The 22,693-nt window shown below is 40.2% G+C and overlaps 1 protein-coding gene across 1 annotated transcript; it reads right to left on the bottom strand.

The window, feature by feature from the left end:
• Positions 1-207: 207 nt before the first annotated feature.
• tmc2b (transmembrane channel-like 2b) lies at positions 208-22,432 on the bottom strand. Its single transcript, XM_037680552.1, has 20 exons — positions 22,318-22,432; positions 22,189-22,230; positions 16,293-16,704; positions 15,141-15,305; positions 11,671-11,761; positions 11,506-11,587; positions 11,311-11,417; positions 11,106-11,204; positions 8,874-9,016; positions 8,637-8,784; positions 8,114-8,308; positions 7,863-8,042; positions 6,255-6,413; positions 6,011-6,139; positions 5,593-5,660; positions 4,727-4,966; positions 2,455-2,580; positions 773-851; positions 541-667; positions 208-425 (listed from the first exon to the last, which is right to left on the bottom strand). Exons 1-20 carry the CDS (start codon positions 22,361-22,363, stop codon positions 208-210), a joined length of 2,856 nt encoding a protein of 951 aa, XP_037536480.1. The 5' UTR covers positions 22,364-22,432.
• Positions 22,433-22,693: the final 261 nt, after the last annotated feature.

Here is a 22,693-nt window from a genome sequence, read left to right as displayed (position 1 = left end):
TAAGGGTTTCACAAAAACTGCTGATTCGCTGTTATCTAGAAACCTGCACAATTGTAACAAAAGATTTTCTCAGAACTTCTTTAGTTGAATAAACTTTATTTATTTACAAATTTAATTATATACAAATTATTAATTTCACCGTTTAAAAAAGCTTTTAGATAAATCAATGAAACACCCCTTTTCATTGTGTGACAGTCGGGCGTTGTTTTATCTTCTTGGAGATGCACCCTGTCCTCTTCCTCTTCCAGGCCCAGCATGGGGGCCTCTGGCGTGCTCGGGAGGACCCCCTCTTGGCCCTGGGGCACGGGTCACAGGCCTTCTGGGGTTTGGGGCAGCCAGTGACACCTCCTTTTGCACATTGACACCTTTCCCTGCCGTACCTGGCTTCATTTTGGTCGACTTGCTGCTCTTCTCTGGTACGACCTCTGTGAAAGGAAAGATAATAAATTACAAAAGTTGAGGACAAGTGGATCAACCTGGTTGATGTGGAGTGTAAGAATGGCATTAAACGATATATAAAATAAACTATGATGAGTTTACCAGGAGGTGGTTCCTCCTCAGCAGGAGGTGGTATGAGAGATTTGTCTGGCAGCAGATCCTCCAAGTCTTTCATCACCTGATTAGTGCTGTCCTGATTGTTCCTGCGGTTTTTCTCATCATCTCGAGCCTGAAATATTGACAGAGTACCCAGAAAATAATCTTGATAATTGAAAAAGCAAAAGAAATTTTAGAAGAAAAAAAATGCTACCAAATAAATCGCCCTCATACTGACCATTTGCATCTTCTTTTTAAGGTCAGTGTTTGCTTGTTGGTATCCCTTCGACACAGTGTTCAGATAGTATATGGCTAACCTGTGGATCAGAATGATAACTGGTTATTACATTAACATATATTAATAATTAGACACAGGAACATATCACTGAAAGAAGCTGCAGTAAGTTTAGATCCATGTAAATCAATGGGACTTAAAAATAAAAATACATCCAATTAACTTTTTTCCCCACAAGTTGGCTTCTGTTGATTCACATAGTTTTTAATTTGATGCAGCATTTTACAAATATTCTGTTTTCCAATATGTTTAGTTGTTATTTGATGCACGACTGTGTTGTAAGCATTTCTCTTGCTATATTCATTTTCTTTTCAAAATAAAGTATGCCCTTCAAAACAAAATAATTTTTGATTCATGGACTCAGTATGCAAGTATGAAACAGCAAATGCTAACATATCTTTGTTATTTAAATTGTGAGACCCAAAACAAAAGTTATACCTTGCTATTAACCTTAGCAGCTCAATTTTCACGTTTATCCAACAGTGTAAAAATTTAAGAAAATAGTGCATCTCGTTGTGCAATGACGAAATGATTACATTCCAGGTTATCACATCTCTGAACACAAACATTTAATCAATGTGCTTTTCAAAACTACAACTCATGTTTCCCTCACCTGTTTAACCTGTGATTATCATCAGCTTACTGTAAATACACATGTGGTCCCTCAAGTGTTAGGTTGTTGGATTGTACAACCAGATCTAATGGTGATGTGCTCACAGCGCTCTGTAATGGCACTGTGTTGCTTTGTGTCTCAGTCTGGGTTTGGACATGTCCGTGTTTGTCTCCATATAGCTTGTCTCAGATGGTGGCGATTCTTTCTGAGGACACTGTGTCCATCTTCACTTCACAGGATCTGTTACCAGGCGGGGTGTTCACTCTAGCCCTTTTCCATAAAGAGTTTGGCTCAAAAGGCTGAACTTGCACAAATTCACCTGGTTTCAATGAGTATACGTCCATAACCAATTTTTTGAAGTATTTTGATTGTCTCTCTCAATTAAAATGAGTCTTGACCTGTTGGCTGCAATAGACTGTCTCTGATTGGAATAAGTTTTCTTGCCCTCCTGCTTAACAGTCTCTGGACAGGGCTGGTGTCCAAAACTTGGTTCAGGTATTGCGGTGGTCTAGTATGGCAGGATATGGATCCTGACCAGCCATATTTGCTTCCCTCATGAGCTGTTTGGTGGTTTTAACAGCCAATTCTGCCTTGCCATTACTCTGCGGATAGCCAGGTGAGGAGGTTTTGTGTGTGACTTCCCATTTACAGATGAAATTGGTAAACTCTTCAGAACTGTACTGGGGCACTTTGTCTGAAAAGACAACATCAGGAATCCCCTGGTGTGCAAAATGACCTTTCAGCTTTCTGATTACTGTGCTTGACTTTGTATCTGGCAAATAGTCAATCTCCCAGAAATTGCATTAGTAATCTACAGTTATCCAGTGTTTATGATCAATTTGATTGCAATTTAATGTTCTAAAAACAAAAGAATTAAGATTGGTGCCCCTATTTAATAGTACCAGAAAAGACATCTCATAAGAGTCGTTTATGGCCTTGGTGTGAGTGTAAACCCTAAATGAGGAGAAACTTTCATCATATAAACCACACCCAACACTGAATTTATGCTCACATCATGAGAAGGATCGCAGGCATGATGAGACCAGGATTGCTTGCATATGAAAAAATGGTCCCCATGAAAGCTGGTAGATCCTTATCTATGGTCTCTATGACCACGTCGTACATCTTGTCCTGGCCACTGTGAGGAGGAAACAACAGGTCAGAGTGTTAAACCAGTCTGCTTTATGTGAAGACAGGCTTGAGAAAATGATTACTGAAAGAAAGTAACAATCATTGGTTGTAGTTTAGAAGACGTGGGTTTGACTTCATGAGACATTTTTACTTTTTCTCTTACAGCTGAGTGTAGCCTTTTGTAGCTTCATATGAAATAATTTTAGAATGTTTGCTCTGACTTTTTTTTATTAGTGTCCTTAAGTTTGGTCATATTTAAGTAAAATTCTGTAAAAAAAAAAAGTAAAAAAAAAAAAGTAAAAAAAAAATATATATATACACACACAAAGTATATGTAAATATGTATGAAGGATAGATGTTCAAGCAATCTTTGCTCTTCTGATACACAACAATTTAATACATTTAATTTAATTTATTAAATCAAATTTAATAAATAAAATAATTAATTCCTTCTGTATGTTTTTAAATCTCTGAACGGTTCTATCCCCTCTGATCTCACTGATCTCCTGCTGACGTGTTTCTGTCTCTTCATGTCATGATCTGCTGCTCTGTCACTCTGCCACGCCACCTCTGCACTTTCAGCTCATCAGCCCCGATTCACTGCACCTGTTCTGATCCATATTTTAAGACTCCTCTCACCACTCCAATCTGCCAGATTATCGTACCTCTTCATGGTATCTGATTATCCAGCCATCCTGTTCTTGTTCACGCCTGACGTTCACGCCTTGTTCTTTGGATTTTCGACCTCACGCCACTTCTTGTGGATTCACTGTTTTTGCCTGCTCCTTCTTTGATGCTGTTCTGCCCATCTGACCTTGGTACAACTGCATTTTTCTGCCTATGGATTATGGATTACAGATTGACCTTTTGGATTTGTTCTTGGACCTCTAACTACCTGTGCATGACCCCCGCTTCATCTCTCCGTCTCTGCTCTTGGATTTGCCTTACAGACCACATTCATCACAGCGCTCCCATGCACCTGCCCTGCAACCAGTACCGGTAACATCACCTCTGCATGCTCTGTCAGGTGGCTCGCACCCCACCTGCCTGTGAAGACTTGTTCTCTCAGTTTTGACCCTGACTCCCTCCTGCAGCTGCAAAATCAATAAAACTGTTTTCTTGTTTTTACACTCTTGTTGTCTGACTGATTCTGAATCCAAAACCCTGAGTCGTGACAGCTGCAGCTGAGCACGGTCCCACAGTGCTCCGAGGTCAGCAGACCAGATGCTTTTATTGGTTCCAGGTACTTGTTTTAAGCTCAGAGGTGACAGAACCTTCTCTGCTACAGGTCCAAAACTGTGGAATGAGTTAAGTGATTTGCATGTCAGGCAGGCTCCATCACTTCATCTCTTGTTGTAAAACTCACTTTTATTCCCTGGCTTTTGACTCTTGATTTTAACTTGTCTGTATTCTATAATGTTAGCCATTTTCTTTTTCTTTATCTATTTGGATCTATGTATTTTATCATTTGTCCTTTGCTTGTTTTGTTTTAGCTGTACAGCACTTTGGTTGGTCTTATTGCTGTTTAAAATGCTTTATAAATAAAGTGGTATGGAATAATGAAACATTTTTAATGTTTGAATATATATGCATGTTTAATTTTAAAACAACCCGTTTAATGGTGGCAGATTACTACCATCTTGCTAACCCAGCCTAAAATATCACTTGTGTATTCACACAAACAAAATAAGAGTAAATATGAACTAAACTGTAATAATTCACTATAAACTATACATTAGCTTTTTATTTTATTTTTGGTTTTGATTTTTTTTTTTCGTCTTCTTTTCTTGGGCTTTGTTAGATAAACTATACCTCATTTGCAAAAACTACCACGTTAGTTTGAGCTGCTGAATGAAAAGTGAAACATGCCAAAATATACCAGATGCAACATGGTAAAAAGATGCTATTAAAGTTTAAATTAGCTCAGCCTAAACAAGCGGAGCAATGGTTCATGTAAAGAACTCTTGTGCTGTCAGGAGTAATTTATAGTTTGAAGCTTTGGCTATATTGACTCTGACATAGTTACATACGCGACATAACCAGCTAACTATAATCACAATCATTTGTCTTTAGCTTGAAGAATATTCATTACATGCATATCTTAGCAATAGTGATGTAGGCTGTATTTTTACAGTGTCTCATGTTCTACTGACCTGAAGGGTCCACAGTCAAAGGATGGGGACAGGGTCATCATGCTGTAGATGACAGGAAGCACGCTCAGGAACAGGATGAGCAGCAACAGGCCCATGTAGAAGTTATTGGAGCGTGAGGCCTTGAAAACTCTTTCATGAGGGACGTTACAGGCCATCACCGCCCAGCACTGAAAGTACATGGAGCTGAGGAGACGCAGCACGTTTATACCCACCAGACCTGGAGCATAAAAGGCTCCCATCCTGAGGACGACAGCAGGAATAGCATCATTTCAAAATCCATCCATCCATTTTCTTTTGCCCGTTTATTCCATTTTGGGTCACGGGGGTCGCTGGTGCCCATGTCCAGCAATCACTGTGCGAGGGGCGGGGTACACCCTGGACGGGTCGCAAGTCCATCACAGGGCCACATAGAGACAAACGAGACAAACAACCATTCACTCTCTCACTCACACCTAGGGACAATTTAGAGTTACCAATCAGCCTAACATGCATGTTTTTGGTCTGTGGGAGGAAACCGGAGCACCCGGAGAAAACCCACGCATGCACGGAGAGAACATGCAAACTCCACCCAGAAGGCCCCTGGACCGGGGTTTGAACCAGGGACCTGCTCGCTGAGAGGCAGCAGCTCTACCAGTTGCGCCACCGTGCTGCCTCATTTCAAAATATATCTAATAATTAAATATTTAATGTAGTTTATTGGAAATGTTGTAACAGTCTACATTATCGGCAGAAATAAAATCTGAAGAAGCAGGTGGTAATTAGTTATTAGGTCCCAAAGAGGCTCTATCTTATTAGTTGAGAGCTCATTGCATCTTAGTGCAAACAATAAATGTAAAAAGAGACTTTGCACATGTGCAGCAATTCACCAGATCATTCCTTGGTTGAAGATGAGGCCCAGCACATTTCCACTGATGTCAAACTCTCCGTAGGAAGGCTGGAATGAAGATGACAGCATGAATAAATTGTTGACCTGAATTTAAAAACAGCAGGTCAACAACGCTTTGTATTTGCTGCTACCTATTGTTTCTCTCTCCCTCTCTGTAATTAAGTTCTCATTTCAGTCTCCTGTTTCCCTCTGTGTTTGGGATCGCCTGTCCTGCCAGATGTCAATGTACCGTATCAGGTTCTCTTGGGTCTCTTACAAACTGTGCTGTATTTACACAGTGTTCGACAGTGGAATCATTTGGCGTTCATATGGATTAAATTAAAAGTCTACTCTTTCATTTGGTCAAATAAATCAGAATGCTAAAATACACACGCACACACTAAAGTATGGGTACTCACAAAACCAGCCTCCAAGTCCCAGCACCAGCAGTAATTGAGGAAGCGCACGATGACAGCTCGGGCAAAGTCACCGATCAGAATAGTCAAATATGTCACTTGGACATCTGACACAGTTAGCTTCACAAAGTCCTGCAGTAAATACATTCACACTGCACTGTTGAATCAGACAACTGATTAAAAGTGGAAAAATGTGCAGTTCTCTGTGCGCACTATCATTGACCAACAGTATAATGTCAGAACTGACTCTGCCAACTGCAGTCTCCCAGCAGGGTCCTCTGATCACATCAGCTGGGTCCACGTTGAGAGGAGGCACGTCGGTCGTGTTGTAGAAGGAGCTGTAGTTGGCGTAGTACTCACTCAAAGCCCATTCTGTTTCATTCTTGATTAATTTTTCTGACTCCAGCTGAAAATACAAATAATGTTCAGCGCAAAGCAGCAAAGGGTTGATTGATGCAGCTCAGTTTACAACAGCGCTGAAACAAAACAGCTATTAGCTCAAGCTGGAAGCTCCAAACCAAGAAACAACTCACTTTCTGAGTAAAACTAAATTTGAATGACAGCAAGTCATTTTCATGTACATTAAACTTCAGTTTAGAATTTTAACAAATATTAATTAGAAGTTCTGAAATGGTGCTAGCACTAACTTTCTTCTCTTGTTGCCTTATTTTATGTAAAGTGTGAATAACTCTTCACTTAATTTCATAAATGTGCATCTTGGTTTAATGGGAAAAGTTTATTCAACCTCCTGCTGACTTAGCTGTTTAACTAGTTATCACTAATGGGATCTAGGTTTATGTAAATTGATGGGCTTATGGTTAGTGCAAATGTTAAAATAAACTAAATATGACAAATGAAGCATTTAAAACAGTAAGAAGTTTCCTTTTTTTTTACTCTGGTTATCTCTCATTCCAAGCAGAGCTATGATGTAACCGAAGCCATGACGAACTCTAGACAGGGTAATTCAACTGGTGGCACACGGGCAAAATCAGGCCCGCTGGTGATCTCAGTTTGGCCCACCAATGTGTTTGTTTTTAAATAAAACTAGAATTTAAAACATAAAACAAACTTACTTAATGACAATAACTGCTGGATGTTCGGCCCCTGAGCTCCTGGCTGCAGTAGCTGTGGCCCCTGTGCAATTTAGTTGAATATCCCTGCTCTAGCCCCTCAATAAATTCTTGTCATGTCCAAATGTCCACTTCTTCAAGTAAAAAAATAAGCAATAGTTTTAAATTCTTAATTTCTGTTTAGTATTTCTGACATTTTCTAATTGCTAGCTTCAGTGCTGTTTTTCACTAATAGTATTATCCTCTTAACCAGTGGGTCCCAACTCTGGTCCTTGAGGAACACCATCCTGCATGTTTTAGTTGTTTCCCTGATTGATATGTCTGATTTAAATGAATGGGTGATTAACAGGCTTCTACAGAACTTGATGAAGTAATCAAATTTACTGATGCAGGTGTGTTGCAGCAGGGAAACAACTAAAACATTCAGGATGGTGTTCTTTGAGGACCAGTGTTGGGAACCACTGCTCTAAACCAACAAAGTAAGCACACATTTGGGCACAGTCTGACTAGGAAGAGATTATGGATCTAAATGTGGTACTAGGAGTCAGTCTAAGTGGAAAATGAAAAACCTTACCACAAAAAATAAGGATGCTGCAGAAACAAAAGAAGACTAGACTGGATATGAAAATTGTACAATTGACACATTTGTTCTGTGTTTTGTTTTGTTTTCCCCTTTAACCTCTACTAAAGGTAATCAGAGGAGTAATAGGAACTAAGTGAGTTTATGAGAGAAGGAAATTTTAAAAGAACTGAATGTAAGACAGCAACATTTGTTTTGAACTCGCCTTTCCAGTGACTTCACCGAAGAGTGCGAACAGAAAGGTGTAGAGATTTCCAAGGAAGAGGGCAAATATTCGTCCCAGCTGCCACTTCAGGGCGACACGAGGATGATAATCCTCCAGTTCTGCGATGCTCTCAAACAGAGGAGGGCACACCAGTCCTAGCAGAGACATGACAAACTCCACCTGATGTGACAGAGGAGGCAGGTTAATTGCTCGTCTCCCTCCTTACTCTCAGTTCAGTGCTGTAAACTTGCCTCATTGTTTTCAAACCACGTGAGACTTTTTGGATCCATCTTTGCAAAGTCCTGAGAACGTTTCACCACATAGTAGATGAGATACCCACTGCCACCGAGGCAGCAGGTAATCAGAACGTTGGCAGAAACCCTAAGGAAGCGTCTGAGATGGATGTTCTCATCTTTCTGGTTTTCTTGTTCGTCCACAATGGATTCCTACAGTACAGACATTAAACAGTCAAATAAAAGTAAAACTCCCGCATCAAGTTGTTTTCACAACTCACTGCAACATAGTGAGGAAAAAAAAAAAAAACAGATAAAAACCAAAGCATAAAAATGTTTTTCTTTCATAAACCTGTAAACTGACTATATTCAGATTGAAATTTGTTCAGTGTTCCAAGAGATAACTTTTCATAATAGGGTTTATGTTTATACTGATCTTCTAAAAATGACTTCTAAATAGTTGCTCTGATTTGTCTTCCAACATCAAACCTTTTTATTATCTTCTGTGAAACTGATGCACCCACAAAACACACCTGCTGACCTTGAAGCTGGTGGTGATGGAGGCATATTTGTTGTCTGCTGTCTCAGGGTTCCCTATCAGGTAGTCCCAGCTGGTGAACATCTTCCAGCTGAAGTTGAAATCCCCCTCATCTGCTCCGTCTCCTCCCTCATTCGCATTACGGGCCATCCTGAAACAACAAACATCTATTAAACAGATGAAACTTCCTCATCTGCGTGCATGACCAGTGGCATTCATGCATTTTAAAGCCCTGCGTACGTTCTGACCACCACCAACAAGCTGTATCCAAATATCCCAACACTGGTGAGCAGGTATGAGAGGGGGAGTCTGAACTTCAGCACCCCGATGAGCCGTTCGCTGTTGTAGAAGCCGTAGAACAAAACCGAATACTTGAAGTAACCCTGTTGACAATATAAAGAGGAACTTTTAAACCCACTGTCTGTTTCCTGAAAGTTCCAGTAAAATACATTCATGACATATTTTGCTAAAAGAAAGACAGAGTTGACTTCAATAATTAATGCCAAATATTTTTACACAGATCTTGCATAATCAGTATTCAAAGTGTTATTAACAGATCAGACTCAGCTACTACCACACCAAATTTAACTTTAATGTCTCTACAATATACTGAGTTATATATAGCTATGTTCTGTTTTGAACAATGCTGTCCTGTAGCGGTCATCTTGAATAATATTAACTATTTAAAAAAAATCTGCTGTAGATGTCATCCCAAGGATTACTTTCACACACAGAGGAAAATAACATTTTTATTCCACCTTCACCTTCAGCGACGAGCAATAAAGCCAAATATTTGTGATGAGCAAAAATGTGCTCAAACATTATCGTGGAAATCAGCTCGTTTGATCGCCGTGGGCTCAGATTGCGGTTACAGTAGTCACTCACTATTTTGTGGTTCAACTTCTGCGGACTCGCTGTATCGCGGTTTTTGGACGTCCAGTCCAAAATATTGGACAAAAACGTACAAGATACACGATAGTGGACTGTACAGCAATACTGTATCACTGTACTCATGTGGTTGTGAAAAAGTTAGTGAGAAAAATTAAATACATCGGACAGGTGTTGCCATTTTGTAGTTTTCTCTCAGTAAGCCTCCACTCTATTCCCACTCATAATGACCACATTTCCCAGAAGGCAACAGGGCCCTGCCGAGAAGCCCCATTTCTTTCTGCTGAAAAAAACAAAAGTAAAGTTTTGATCTGCTCGGTGCCCAGCGAATGCAGAGAAGCTGCGCTGAACCCACCAAACCGGACCAGAAGAGGAGCAGAACCAGACCTGCAGACCCATCTGTGAATCTTGAGAGCTGGTAGCCTGCCCACGTGAACCTCAGAGCAGACACGCACGGCCGATTGTCCAGTGATCCATCTGAAGCTAAAAGGGACTTTTTCATCTGTTTCAATTGGCCAACAATATGCAGGCAGCGGACGCGCACGACCGATGATCCCGTGATCTATCTGAAGCTTAATGGGACTTTTTTAATCTCTTTCAACCGGCCAATGAGGAACTCCGAGTGGAGACACACTGGTAAGTAAAATTTAGTAGCTACATATACTGTACAGTACATATACGTATGTTAACAAAGTTCATGCTCAATCATCCAGGTACCAAAACCAATAATTCTCAGTTGGGTCATTTGGACAGTTTCTTTTTTATAGAGACATTTCGCCCTCTATCTGGAGGGCTTCATCAGTCAGGAGTTCCAGTAAACTGTTTCCCCACCAAGCAGTAAACTCCTGACCAACCAGTTTGCTGGAACATACATTACATTACATTACATTACATACATACATACATACATACATACATACATACATACATACATTCATACATACATACATACATACATACATACATACATACATACATACATACATACATACATACATACATACATACATAGATGATAGAAGGAAATTATATTTATTTGTTGCCTTGAACCACTTTGGCTGTGGCTGCCTGGGAGGAGTCGACGAGGGCCAGGACGGTCCACAGAAAACATCTTAGCTCCAGCAAACTGGTTGGTCCACCTAAGGAGTTTACTTCTTGGTGGGGGAACAGTTTACTGGAACTCCTGTGACTGATGAAGCCCTCCAGATAGCGGGCGAAACGTCTCTATAAAAATTCAAAAAGCGTTCAATACAAAAACTACTGGACTTTATCTGTCTCCATAAAAAAACTGTCCAGATGACCTGACTGAGAATTACTGGATATACATATGTTGTTAAAATGATGTAGGTTTAAGAGTTTAGAACATTGCAAGAGTGTGGGATGGGTTTCTAAAATCTTAAAATACATACAGTATAAATGCTAAAATAAATACTATACTTTCACTACTTTGCGGCTTTTTACTTATCGCGGGGATCTGGAACCTAACACAATAAACGAGGGACTACTGTACATTCCTTGTGGTTCAGGACAAACCTGAGTCATTTAACAGATATTTATGTTAGTTAATGAATCTAAGAGTCTCACACTAAAGTCAGAGAGCACTGTGTAATCCATGGCTGTGGACTGTTCATCTCTGGGGACAGTTTTCCTGGGAATGGAGCCGTATGGAAGACCCATGAGAACCTAAACATCAAGGAAAAGAATTGAGATTAGAAAATAAAGCCCTAAAAAGTGTTTTTAGATTTTATTACGCCTGTTAGTGTGGACAGTAAGAAAAAAAAAAACGAACCTCTGGCAGAACCACAAGGCCAAACATGAATGCAAAGAGGATCAGGTTCAGACCATACATCCACCTCAGGAAAAGGAAATAGGATGCCACAGACGATCCAAAGTGACCTGTTGGACAAACAGATAACTGGACTTAATAAAAGATGAAGGCAGATTATTGTTGAGTGTTTGGTTTTTGTTCTTCACTGAAACCAACTTTCTACTTCCTTGATCTTCCTCTCCCAGGGTATACAAGCTGTTTTGAAGTTATCAAAGTCCCGATTAAACTTGATGAGTTTCTATGTGGGGAAAATTTTAACAACGTCATTCACATTGGAATACTTTAGACTACACCACAGAAGTTGCGCAATCAGAACCTTACTTTAGTCATCATGACTTTAAATGCATACAACCTCCGGCCTTTGCCTTTTCCAAGAGCTCCTTCAAACTTTTCAACAAACTCCTGGGCCTCCCTGTTCAACAGAATAAAAACAGCAAAGAGTGCAAAAATATAAAAATAAAAACATGTAATAGGTGAACTACGTTAACTAGAAAAGGTGTGCCAAACAGCTTGTGAAATGAACTTATGAGAAGTTATTAAAGGTAGGAGCGTCATCAGTCTGTCAGTCAAATCAGCTTTAAAAAGAGTTAGACATGATAAATAAATAAAAAAGTTTAAAATACCCAAACATGAAAAACAAAAAATCTGACGCTAATCTACACCTTTTGCAATATTAGAAGAGATCAGAACTATAAGTCATTTCACACTGAAAAGAAGGTTTGCAACAAAATGTCTTAATGTGAACAGATCATCACTGCTTTTCTTTTTTTAATAAGTGTTTGTCCAAAGTAGTTCTCATTACTTGTTCTTTGAGCACACAGAAGACAATACAGTTTTATCAGTTGCATTGGTGCATTTCTCTGATAAATAATAATAATAATTCATAACCATTAGTTCAGCCTCCACAACATTCAGCCATTTGTGCAGATCATGCTGGCTTCCTTAGAGAACTTGGCTTTTCTATGTATGCGAATGTTCCTGTAAAGTGCCCTGAAACCACTTTGTTGTGATTCGGTGCTATACAGTATAAATAAACTGAATTGAATTGAATTGAATCGTGGTAATTTCTCATTCCTTCCAACAAATTGCAAACACTTTTGGACATGCATCAGTTGCTGCCATACAACTCTCTGCTGTTTTATAACAATCATTTGCTTATGTCATGTCAGTCAAAATGAACTATACTTATGAATGCTGTAAAGTCTTCCTCTTCTTCTTTCACATTTTCCCTCTTCAGGGGTCACCACAGCGAGTCCTCCTCCTCCATTTCACCCTGTCCTCTGCATCCTCTGTCCTCTTCTCTCCTTGTAGTCTTCGACTAAAAGTAGTAAAATTTCTGCCAGCTCCTTTTTTGTTAACAGCACCGGCGGTGGTCGTCGTTAACCTGGGCCTCAACCAGTTTGGTGTGGTTTTGCTTTGATGAAGTTACATTATAGTTTCGGCAAAAACGTGTTCTATGTCGGATGCCCTTCCTGACACGACCCTCGTCATTTACTCAAGCTTGGGACTTGCACATGAGAGACACTGGCTTGTGCTCCCTAGTGGTTGGTTTTGAGGGCTGAATAGTCCATCCATCCATTATCTTTACCCGCTTCTTCCTTTTGGGTTGCGGCGGTCACTGGTACCCATGCCCAGCCATCACTGTGTGAGAGGCAGTGTACACTCTGGACAGGTCTCCAGTCCATCACAGGGCCACATAGAGACAAACGAGACAAACAACCATTCACTCTCTCACTCACACCTAGGGAAGTTAAAAGTTCCAATCAGCCTAACATCCATGTTTTTTGGTCTGTGGGAGGAAACCGGAGTACCCGGATAAAAGCCACGCATGCACAGAGAGAACATGCAAACTCCACCCAGAAAGGCCCCCGGACTGGAATTTGAATCGGGGACCTGTTGGCTGAGAAGCAGCAGCTCTACCAGTTGCGCCACCGTGCTGCCCTTTGTCAAAACCTTTCAACCAAATAATGTACATTTCTTTATCATTTTTTTCATGAAAGTGTCTCCCAATTTGAACAGTTTCTCTTAAGTGAGCATCAGCTTTCACTGATAAGGAGGAATGTGTGAAGCATTAATTGTAACCCATGCTAAAACACTTCTCCACATTCACTCCGAGCTGAAACCCATGAGCCCTCAATTGCCAAGCATATAGCAGGACATAGTGCGTACCATTTCGACAATACTCTTCTTTCTTCGGCTTGTCCCTCTTCATCTGTCTCCACAGCGAGTCATCCTCCTTCATACCATACCATACCATACCACTTTATTTATAGAGCACTTAAAACAGCAGCAAGGCCAACAAAGTGCTGTATAGACAAAACAACAGGTAACACACGAAGCAATATACAAAATGAAGTAAATCAGAATATAGACATAAAAACGATGCAGATAATGACGACAAACCAGTGTGGAGCATACAGGATCAAAACATATCTCACTCTGCGTCCTCTGCATCCTCTGTCCTCACTCCAACTACCTCCATGTCCTCTCTAACTGCATCCAAATACTGTATCTCCTCTTTGGCTTTTTCAGCAGTTGCATTTCTAACATCCTTCTACCAGTATACCCACTGTCCCTCCTCTGGACATGTCCAAACCATCTCAGTCTGGTCTCTCTAACTTTATCTCCCAGTTGTTCAACCTGTACTGTACCTCTGATGATCTCATTCCTAATCTTATCCATCCTTGTCACTCCTAAGGAGAACCTCAACATCTTCATTTCTGCCACTTCCAGTTCTTTCTCCTGTCTTTTTGTCAATGTCACTGTCTCCAGACCATACAGCATAGCTGGTCTCATAATACTGTGACACAAAAATTAAAGGTCAGCATGATGGAAGAGGAGTGAGGATGTGGGGAGGCAGGGGACAAAACAGAGGAAGAGGAAGAAAAGGCCTAGTACATATGCAGATTCTTGATGAAATTAGGACTACAATTGTGGACCATGTTGTCCATCACAGCCTCACAATGGCTCAGGCTGGTTGAAGAGTGCAACCAAACGTTGGGAGAACCACTGTAAATTCAATTATTCAAACATTTTGTTGGGAGAACATGTGTGTATATTTGATAGTAGTTCAGCAATAAACAATCTGTACCAGACTGCTGTCATTGTGTCAAACAGGAAGCTCGCAGAGAGACAAGAACTTTTTACATTTTACATTTAGACTTACAGCTTTACCGCAGCACAGATTTACTGTATTGTTGTGTAACCTAGTAAATGTTTGCCATATTTACAGTTCCAATATGTACTTCAGAACTGTTTACAGCTGTGCACAGCTCTACCTAAAGGGTGTTTTTTTTATGTTTGTTGTAAGTAAATTGTGTGCTGCTTTTGCACAATGCTGTGAACAAATTAGAATTGCAAAGAGCATGTGCCGTAAAAACGTGAAACACAAATTCAGTGTCTTGTACTCATTTATTTCACTAAATACAGCAAAGTGTAACTTCACTGTATATTTCAAATGTGCAAATAGTGTATAGTGCTATTTTGAGCATTTTCAGGTAGTGTGATGATATTTTCAATGACTTGAGTGCTTTGCAGGAATGAACTATCCCTTTTGAGCAAGTGACATACTTTTGCAGGTTATCAACTAGATGTTGCAGTTTGTACTAATCTGTTTGAGAAATGCACTAACTGTTGTGCACATATTAATAGTGATGTGAGAAATGCACCAAAGCAACTGAGAAAATCTTTAAAGGTGCTGAGGAAAATACAAAAGAAAGCATCAAAAGAAAAGATGCAAAATAATCAAAATAAAGCATCAACCAGCTGAAGATGCGTCTTTCTCTCTTTACCTGAGCACCAGGAGTCTCTTCTTCATGCGCCAGGGTTTGTTTCTTATGGTGGCGATCAGTTTCTTCTTCTCCTCCACCTGCTCCTTCAGAGCGGCAATCTCTCCCTCTGACAGCAACTCTTCATCATCATCATCATCTTCATTATCATCATCATCATCAAATGAACTGTGAAAGGAGAAATAGATATCACCCAAAGAAGAAAAAACAATAGACAGCAGCACATCAGAAAACTGAACGCTTGGCATCAACCATTTTTACACAAGCTCAGTGAACTCAAACCTGCAGAAATGATCATGCATAAAAGATAGATGAAAGTGATTCAGATGTCCCAGTCTGAACTTTGTTGGCATTTCTCATAAATGCATTACATTTGGTTTGGTTTTGTTGATGAATCATGATTTTAGTTTACTGTGCCATGAAACTCATTTACGTAGCTTCACCAGTAAACTCCATACATCATTCAAAATGTAACAATTTTCTAATTTGTTCTGTTGTTTTCATCAAGCAGCAATAAATAACAGATGAAGAAATGAAGTCATCATCTAGGTATATCTATCCTTCAACCTTGGTCTCTTACCGGTAAATATTTTCATACATTTTCTTAAAATCTATTTTTTTGATGCATGCTACTCAAAACGCTAGTCATCATCATCATCAACAACTTTATTCATAAAGCGCTTTAACACCAGCCACAGCTGAAACAAAGCGCTGAACTTCAGTAATAAATAAGATAATAAATAAGATAGAATGCATAAAAATAAAGTTACAAAGCTAAGCACACAATTAATTAAAAACTCAATTTAAAACAAAATTAAACGACGAGTTAAACAGATAAAATCAATACCAATAAAAATGAAGTAAAATCAAGTCTCAGTGGGTTGAAGGCCAAAGATGAATTTTCAGACGGTCGATTAAATCCCTGAGTTGTTCAGCATGTTTTATTGTTGCTGCTCGTGGAAAATAACTTTTTTTTTATGTTTACTGTTGCTTGTTATTGATAAAAAGATATCTAATTGAAATGATGTATATCTGTGTTGTATATTCATGAATTAAAGTGATTGGCGATATCGCAAGTTGAATGTTTCTCAAATACTGCAGTTTCCTTTAACATTCAATGTCACAAGCATTGTCTTTATTCAAAGAGAACTTTACCTGTTCTTCTTTGCATTCTTCTTCTTGTCCTTATCATCCCCATCTTTACTGCTGGATTTTCCCTTCTTTTCTTTATTCTGTTCCTCTTTCTCCTTTTTAGACACAGCTTTCCCTCTTTTTTTCTTGCTCTCTTTTTCATTTTTTTCTTCCTCCTCCTCACTCTCCTCCTTGCGAACAGGTTTTGCACCTTTTCTTCTGGAAGATTTTGATGCCTTGCTCGTTACGCTTTTTTTCTCTACTTCATCATCTTCATCACTGTCTCTGGATTTTGTCCTCTTCCTTTGCCCTCGTCGCCTTGGCGGTGTTTTGTCTTCATCCTTGTCTTCATCATCATCATCATCATCATCACTGACTTGTTTGGCTTTGCGCTGCACTTTGGCTTTTCTGTTTCTGCTTCTTCTCCTAGCCTCATCTGAGATAAATCCACATTTTGTTAGCTAAAACTTGGAGCAGTAATCTTACAATCTGTGTTATTTGTGAAATCAAATGTAAAAATTTAAAGATGCAAAAAATGATTGGAAAATACACCACAATTTTAAAACGTTGAGACATGTAAAAGGTAAAAAAAAAGAACAGAATGTAATAATTTGCATATTTCATAAACCTATATAAAAAAATAGAAACCATCAGTTGTTTAAAATAAAATAAAATTATCATTTTGAAATAAAAAGTTTTGAATTTGATAGCAGCAACGCATCTCAAATAAGTTGGAATGAGGTAACAAAAGACTGCAAAAATATGTAGTATAAATAAGAAAAAGCTAGAAGAGCATTTTACAATTAAGTAAATTAATTGGCAACAAGTCAGCAAGAGGACTATAACAAAGAACATTTTAGAGAGGCTGAATCTTCTCAAAATTAAATATGGGAAGATGTTCACCAACCTGAATCTAAACTGTAGAATAATTTCACAATAATGTTCCTCACGGCAGCACGGTGGCACAACTGGTAGAGCTGCTGCCTCTCAGCGAGCAGGTCCTTGGTTCAAACCCCGGTCCAGGGGCCTTTCTGGGTGGAGTTTGCATGTTCTCTCCGTGCATGCGTGGGTTTTCTCCGGGTGCTCCGGTTTCCTCCCACAGTCCAAAAACATGCATGTTAGGCTGATTGGTAACTCTAAATTGTCCCTAGGTGTAAGTGAGAGAGTGAATGGTTGTTTGTCTCGTTTGTCTCTATGTGGCCCTGTGATGGACTTGCGACCCGTCCAGGGTGTACCCCGCCCCTCGCACAGTGATTGCTGGACATGGGCACCAGCGACCCCCATGACCCAAAATGGAATAAACGGGTAAAGATAATGGATGGATGTTCCTCACAAATAAACTGGGAAGACTGAATATCTAATCACTTACAGTTGATAATATCACCAAAAGATTTCAAGAATATCGAAAAATTTATGTGCACAAAGAACAAGACTGAAAGTTAATATTGGATAACTGTGGTCTTCAGACTCTTAGACACATCTTCAATATAAACAGGTCTGTTTATGTTATGAACATCATTACTTGGACTCAGAAACATTGGCACAAATCATTGTGTGCAAACTCAGTTCAAAGTGTCATCCACAGATGCAGGTTAAAGCTCTGTCATGCACAAATGAAGCCATATATGAACAGAGAAGTAAAGTGTTCTGCAGTCAGATCAGTAAAAATATATTTATTTTGGAAAACACAGATGTCACAGTCTACTTATTAAAGAAAGGAGGGACTATTCAGCTTGATATTAGGAAACATTTAAAAAAAACTCTGCATCTCTGATGGTATGGGGGTGCATTAGTGCCTACGACATGTGCTGATTATACAGTACATCTGCAAGGAAATGCAGAAAGTATCAGAATGGCAGTAGTTGCACCTAGAGCAGAAGGACTGAGATGAAACAGACTCAAACTCGAGGTAAAAAGGTAAGTGATTTTATTTATAGTGTTTGAATATTTACAGGTAGCGCTGGAAGGATCTAAAAAAGAAGGAAAGCAAGTAGGTTTTTGGTAGGCGGTGGTGAGGTTAGGAATAGCTATTATTTCCTTACAGGTTTCTTGGGGGTTCCATGGCATTTGAGAGGAGGGTGGAGAATTCCAGGTACGTATGATGACTGATTGTGGTGGTTATACAAGAGGATTGCAGGCAAGCAGGTGGTGAGCAGCTGAGGAGCAGCAAGACGGTCTGAGGCCAAGGTAAGCCATCACAGGAGTTCAGAGCTTGTCTTGGAGGCACAACGAAAAAAGATAATACAGGACTTGGTCACAGAGATGTAGGTTCTAGGAAACATGGCAGGAAACAGGTAAGTATAAATCTTAATTCATGAAAACACTAGGAGGCTGACAACAAAGCAGACTGGTATCTAATGTTCCAACAGGGATAGAAACACTTCCATAACCTTTAACCCTGGAGGTCATCAGAGGAAATAGGCCATAGCTGCTGTTTGCTGGTGCTGCCCAGCACTTCAGGAACCTGCAAGAGAAGATGGAATGCTACAGTACTCCCATTTCAAGAATCACCTCTTGGTGATCTCAGATGTTTCTCAGAGAGATCACTGTAAAACAAGGAGATGAGGCTTGGATTTAAGAAGAATGACCTGGGAATCCAAGACCTCTCCTCGGGGTCACATCCTTCCCAGTTGACTAAGTACTGGAATCCCCAACCTCTGCATATTACATCAAGGATGTGACTGGCCGTAAAACCTGGATGACTATCAATGAGTCAAGCAGTGGATGGGGGTTGGCAGGTGGGCACAAGGAACTCTCTGAGACTAGTTGCATTTGGGACACACAGAAGGTAGGATGGATGCACATAGAGGTGGATAATTTGAGTCGTACCACAGAAGTGTGGATGATCTTTACAATGGGAAAAGGACCTAAAAAACAGGGAGCCAATTTCCTGGTTATCTTAAATTGATGTCACAGGTGGAGAACCATAACTTCTGGATGATCTGGTAGGTAGGAGCTACAGAGCAATGTTGATCAGCAATTTTTTTGTTCTGGTCAGCGGTGCGTAACAAGGCCTATTTGGTCTGTCACTACACTATCTGACAATGATGGAAATGATGCTGGACAGAAAGAACTGATACCTTAGACTCCTGACTGAGAAAAACAAGTTGTGCATAACCCAAAGATGCTTCAAATGGAGAGAGACTAGTGTTGTGAGCATACTTTATCCAGACCAAATGTTTGCTCCAGGAAGAGGAATTATTATGAATTATTCACCTTAGGGCAGCCTCAAGCTCCTGGTTACATCGCACTGCCTGACCATTGGACCGTGGATAGTATCTGGATATCAGGTTGGATGAGGCCCCAAGAGTGTTGCAGAAAGACTTTCAGACTTGGGAGATGAATTGGGATCCTCAGTCAGAAACAATGTCTCCCATGAATTCTGAACACATTTTGAAACAGAAACTCAGCAGTCTCCAGTGTGGAAGGAAGCTTGACAAAAGGTATTTCATGAGTGGCTCTGAATGACTGTGCTACACTCAGGGGATAGTAGTCCAGTGATGAAGTCTAGGAAGATGTGAAACCATGGGTGACTGGGGATAGGTAAAGGTTGCAGTAGGCCAGGTAGAGGTTGGATTCCACTCTTGTTGCGAACACAGATGAAACAGGTAGCAACAAATTCCTTGATGTCTTTGTTCAGTGTGGGCCACCAGACACATCTCTTGGTGAATAAGAGCACATGGTTAATACCAGGATGACAAGTCGATATTTGGTGTGGACCCATTATAAGACCTTGCTTCTGACTGACCTTGGAATGAACTACCTCCCAATGGGATCATTACCTAGGTCAGGTTCAGATCTCTGGGCCTCCCAAATGTCCCTTTTCGATGGTTTATTTGAGAATGCCAATGAAAGAATGCTCTCTTTGGTCTTAAGCCCCCAGTATATTGCCGCGTACATCCATACGCAGAGGTACGCACGTACGTACGCAGAGGTACGTGCGTACCCCATGAGGTGTCGCACAATAAACTGCCCAGCGACGGACTGTTTTGTATGCGACGCCAATGTATTAAATTCCCCTTCTTCATCTCTGATCTGGCCTTTTCTTTTTTTTTTTTTGCCAAGAGGCAGTGATCTCTTCCTCCTCCGTTGATGCCATGACTGAAATGGTGAGAAAAGGAGGAATTTGTCACGAGCGAATTAAACTCAGGTCCAGCGTGGCTGCGGGAGGGTCTGGAGATTTCCTGGTGGGCTGGTCTGATGTGTGGGCTGTAGAGCCAGCGCTCCCTGTTTTTTTTTAGATCTTTTTATTAACAACATATAAACACAGAACACCGCTGCAGCGGAGGCTGCCAGCGCTCGCTTTTTTCTTTTTTCCGACCTGTCAATCAATCCAGTAGGCGTGTCAGCAAATGGCCAATCGGCGACCTCAATTTGTCCCGAAGGTAAACGCCCCTTGTCTGTGAAGCTGCTCTGCAGCTGCTCGGGGTGTACGCTGGAGTATGAAGACTGAACCCTCTGCGTACAGTACATGTGTACGTACGCGTGAACGGACGTACGCGGCAGTATACTGGAGCCTTTAGGGTGATGAAAAGCAGAGAATTGATGAAACAAGACATTAGCCTTGATACCAAAGTCCATGCACAATAATCCAGGTATAAAATCCAACAATGTTCAGTCAGATTATCTGGACAGTTTCTTATTTGTGCTGAAATGGTTTTTGGTAGATTGTGGTGAGGTTAGGAACAGAAATTCTTTCTTTACGGGCTTGTTGGGGGTTGCATGGAATTTGAGAGGATGGTGGAGGATTCCAGGTACATGTGATCAGTGGAGGAAGAGAGGTTGAGGTGATAGTGGTGGTTACCCAACAGGATTGCATGCAGCAGGTGGTGAGCAGATGAGGAGCAGCAAGACATTCTGAGGCCAAGGTAAGAAACCACAGGAGTTAAGGATAAGGCTCATCTTTTGGAAACACAAAGGAAAAACAGATAATACAGGACTTGGTCACAGGGAGGGAAGTTCTAGGAAACATGGCAGGAAAAAGGTCATTATAAACCTTCATTCATGAAAACACTATGAGGCTAACAATACTGATTGGTATTTAATGTTCCAGCAGGGAAAGGAACACATCCACAACCTCCTATACCGCTGGAGCTCATCAAAGGAAAAAGGTCATAGCTGCTGCTTGTTGGCACTGCCCAACATTTCAGGAACCTGCAGGAGAAAAACACTGGAATCCTACAAAAAGTCCAGTATATGCAGGCTTTAGAACAACATGAGCTCCCGTCCAAACAGGGTCTTTTTCAGGGAATGTCTAGCACATAGCAGCAAGACAAAATTAAGCCTCAAAGTGCATTCATTATAACAGCATGGCTTCATAGTAGAAGAGCCCTGGTACTGAACTGACTTGCTGCAAGTCCATACCTCTCACTAATTAAAACATTTTTGGTACACAATTAAACAAAAAAAACATGCTAAAGAATGCTCCATTGGACAAGAACAGGACAACATTTTCCTCCTAAAACTTCAGTAGGTGGTCTCTTCAGCTCCCAGAAATGTGAAGACTTGTTAAAAGAAGAGGGGATGCTTCACAGAGGGAAACATGCCTCATCTTATTTGAAACGTGTTGCTGCTGTAAAATTACAAATTACCGTAAATTATTCCCCTTTTCTCCCAAACGACTTGATTTCTTAATTTAACATTTTTATTTATACTACGTTCACTGAATAAAATGTGGGTTTATGAAATTTGCAAATTATTGCATTCTCTTTTTTATTAACAATTTTACACGACTTTTCAGAAAAGGGTTTTATTTATATTTATAAAAGCTACCAAATTTAACTAATGCAATGATTAAATATTCAAAAATATTGAAAATAGGAGATAAAAATAGCAATACTATTTATCTTACTGTCACACATCTAAGCAGTTTTGGCAGACTGAGTAGAAATAGATATTAGATGCTCTTTAAAGAGCTTACCTTCACTGCCAGTGTCAAAGTCTGCATCTACGTCTATCCCAACTGGAAACATAAAATGACCAACACTCAGTACATTGAATAAAACAAATTTTAAGACTGCACATGACAACAAAAGAAAATGTTGCTCACCATTTTCAATTTCAATAACAGAACTGTTTTTCTTCTTCAGAGGCATTTTCCAGAGCCCCTATAAGTTTGTAGTTTCTTCTTTTCCTCCAGGTGTTTCTTCTTTGCTGACTTACTTCATCCCATCTCTGAGTCACTCGACATATTCAGCTGGGGCAAAGGGAGGATACAGTGTCAGACAGCCTGTGCGCACACGTGTGCGCACACGCACGCGCACACACACACACACACACACACACAGGTGCGTTTTCCCATTTTTACAAGGACTTTGCATTGACTTCCATTGACTTTGCATTAATTTCTTTAGTCCAACCCTGGCCATTACCCTAATACTAACCATTACCAGTACATACCTCACCCTAAACCTAACTTAAACTCA

This window comes from Nematolebias whitei, chromosome 8, assembly GCF_014905685.2.
Source record: "Nematolebias whitei isolate Nwh7 chromosome 8, NemWhi1, whole genome shotgun sequence".
NCBI classification, from domain to species: Eukaryota; Metazoa; Chordata; class Actinopteri; order Cyprinodontiformes; family Rivulidae; genus Nematolebias; species Nematolebias whitei.
This window is presented reverse-complemented; position numbering and strand designations above follow the sequence as displayed.

Excerpts from the sequence above, each read along its gene's own strand:
- tmc2b (XM_037680552.1), bottom strand. The coding sequence starts at position 22,363 with ATGCCTCTGAAGAAGAAAAACAGTTCTGTTATTGAAATTGAAAATG. Across the intron at positions 16,705-22,188 it reads CTTTGACACTGGCAGTGAAG|ATGAGGCTAGGAGAAGAAGC; the intron begins GTAAGCTCTTTA and ends GATTTATCTCAG. Across the intron at positions 11,588-11,670 it reads TTAAAGTCATGATGACTAAA|AAACTCATCAAGTTTAATCG; the intron begins GTAAGGTTCTGA and ends TTCCCCACATAG.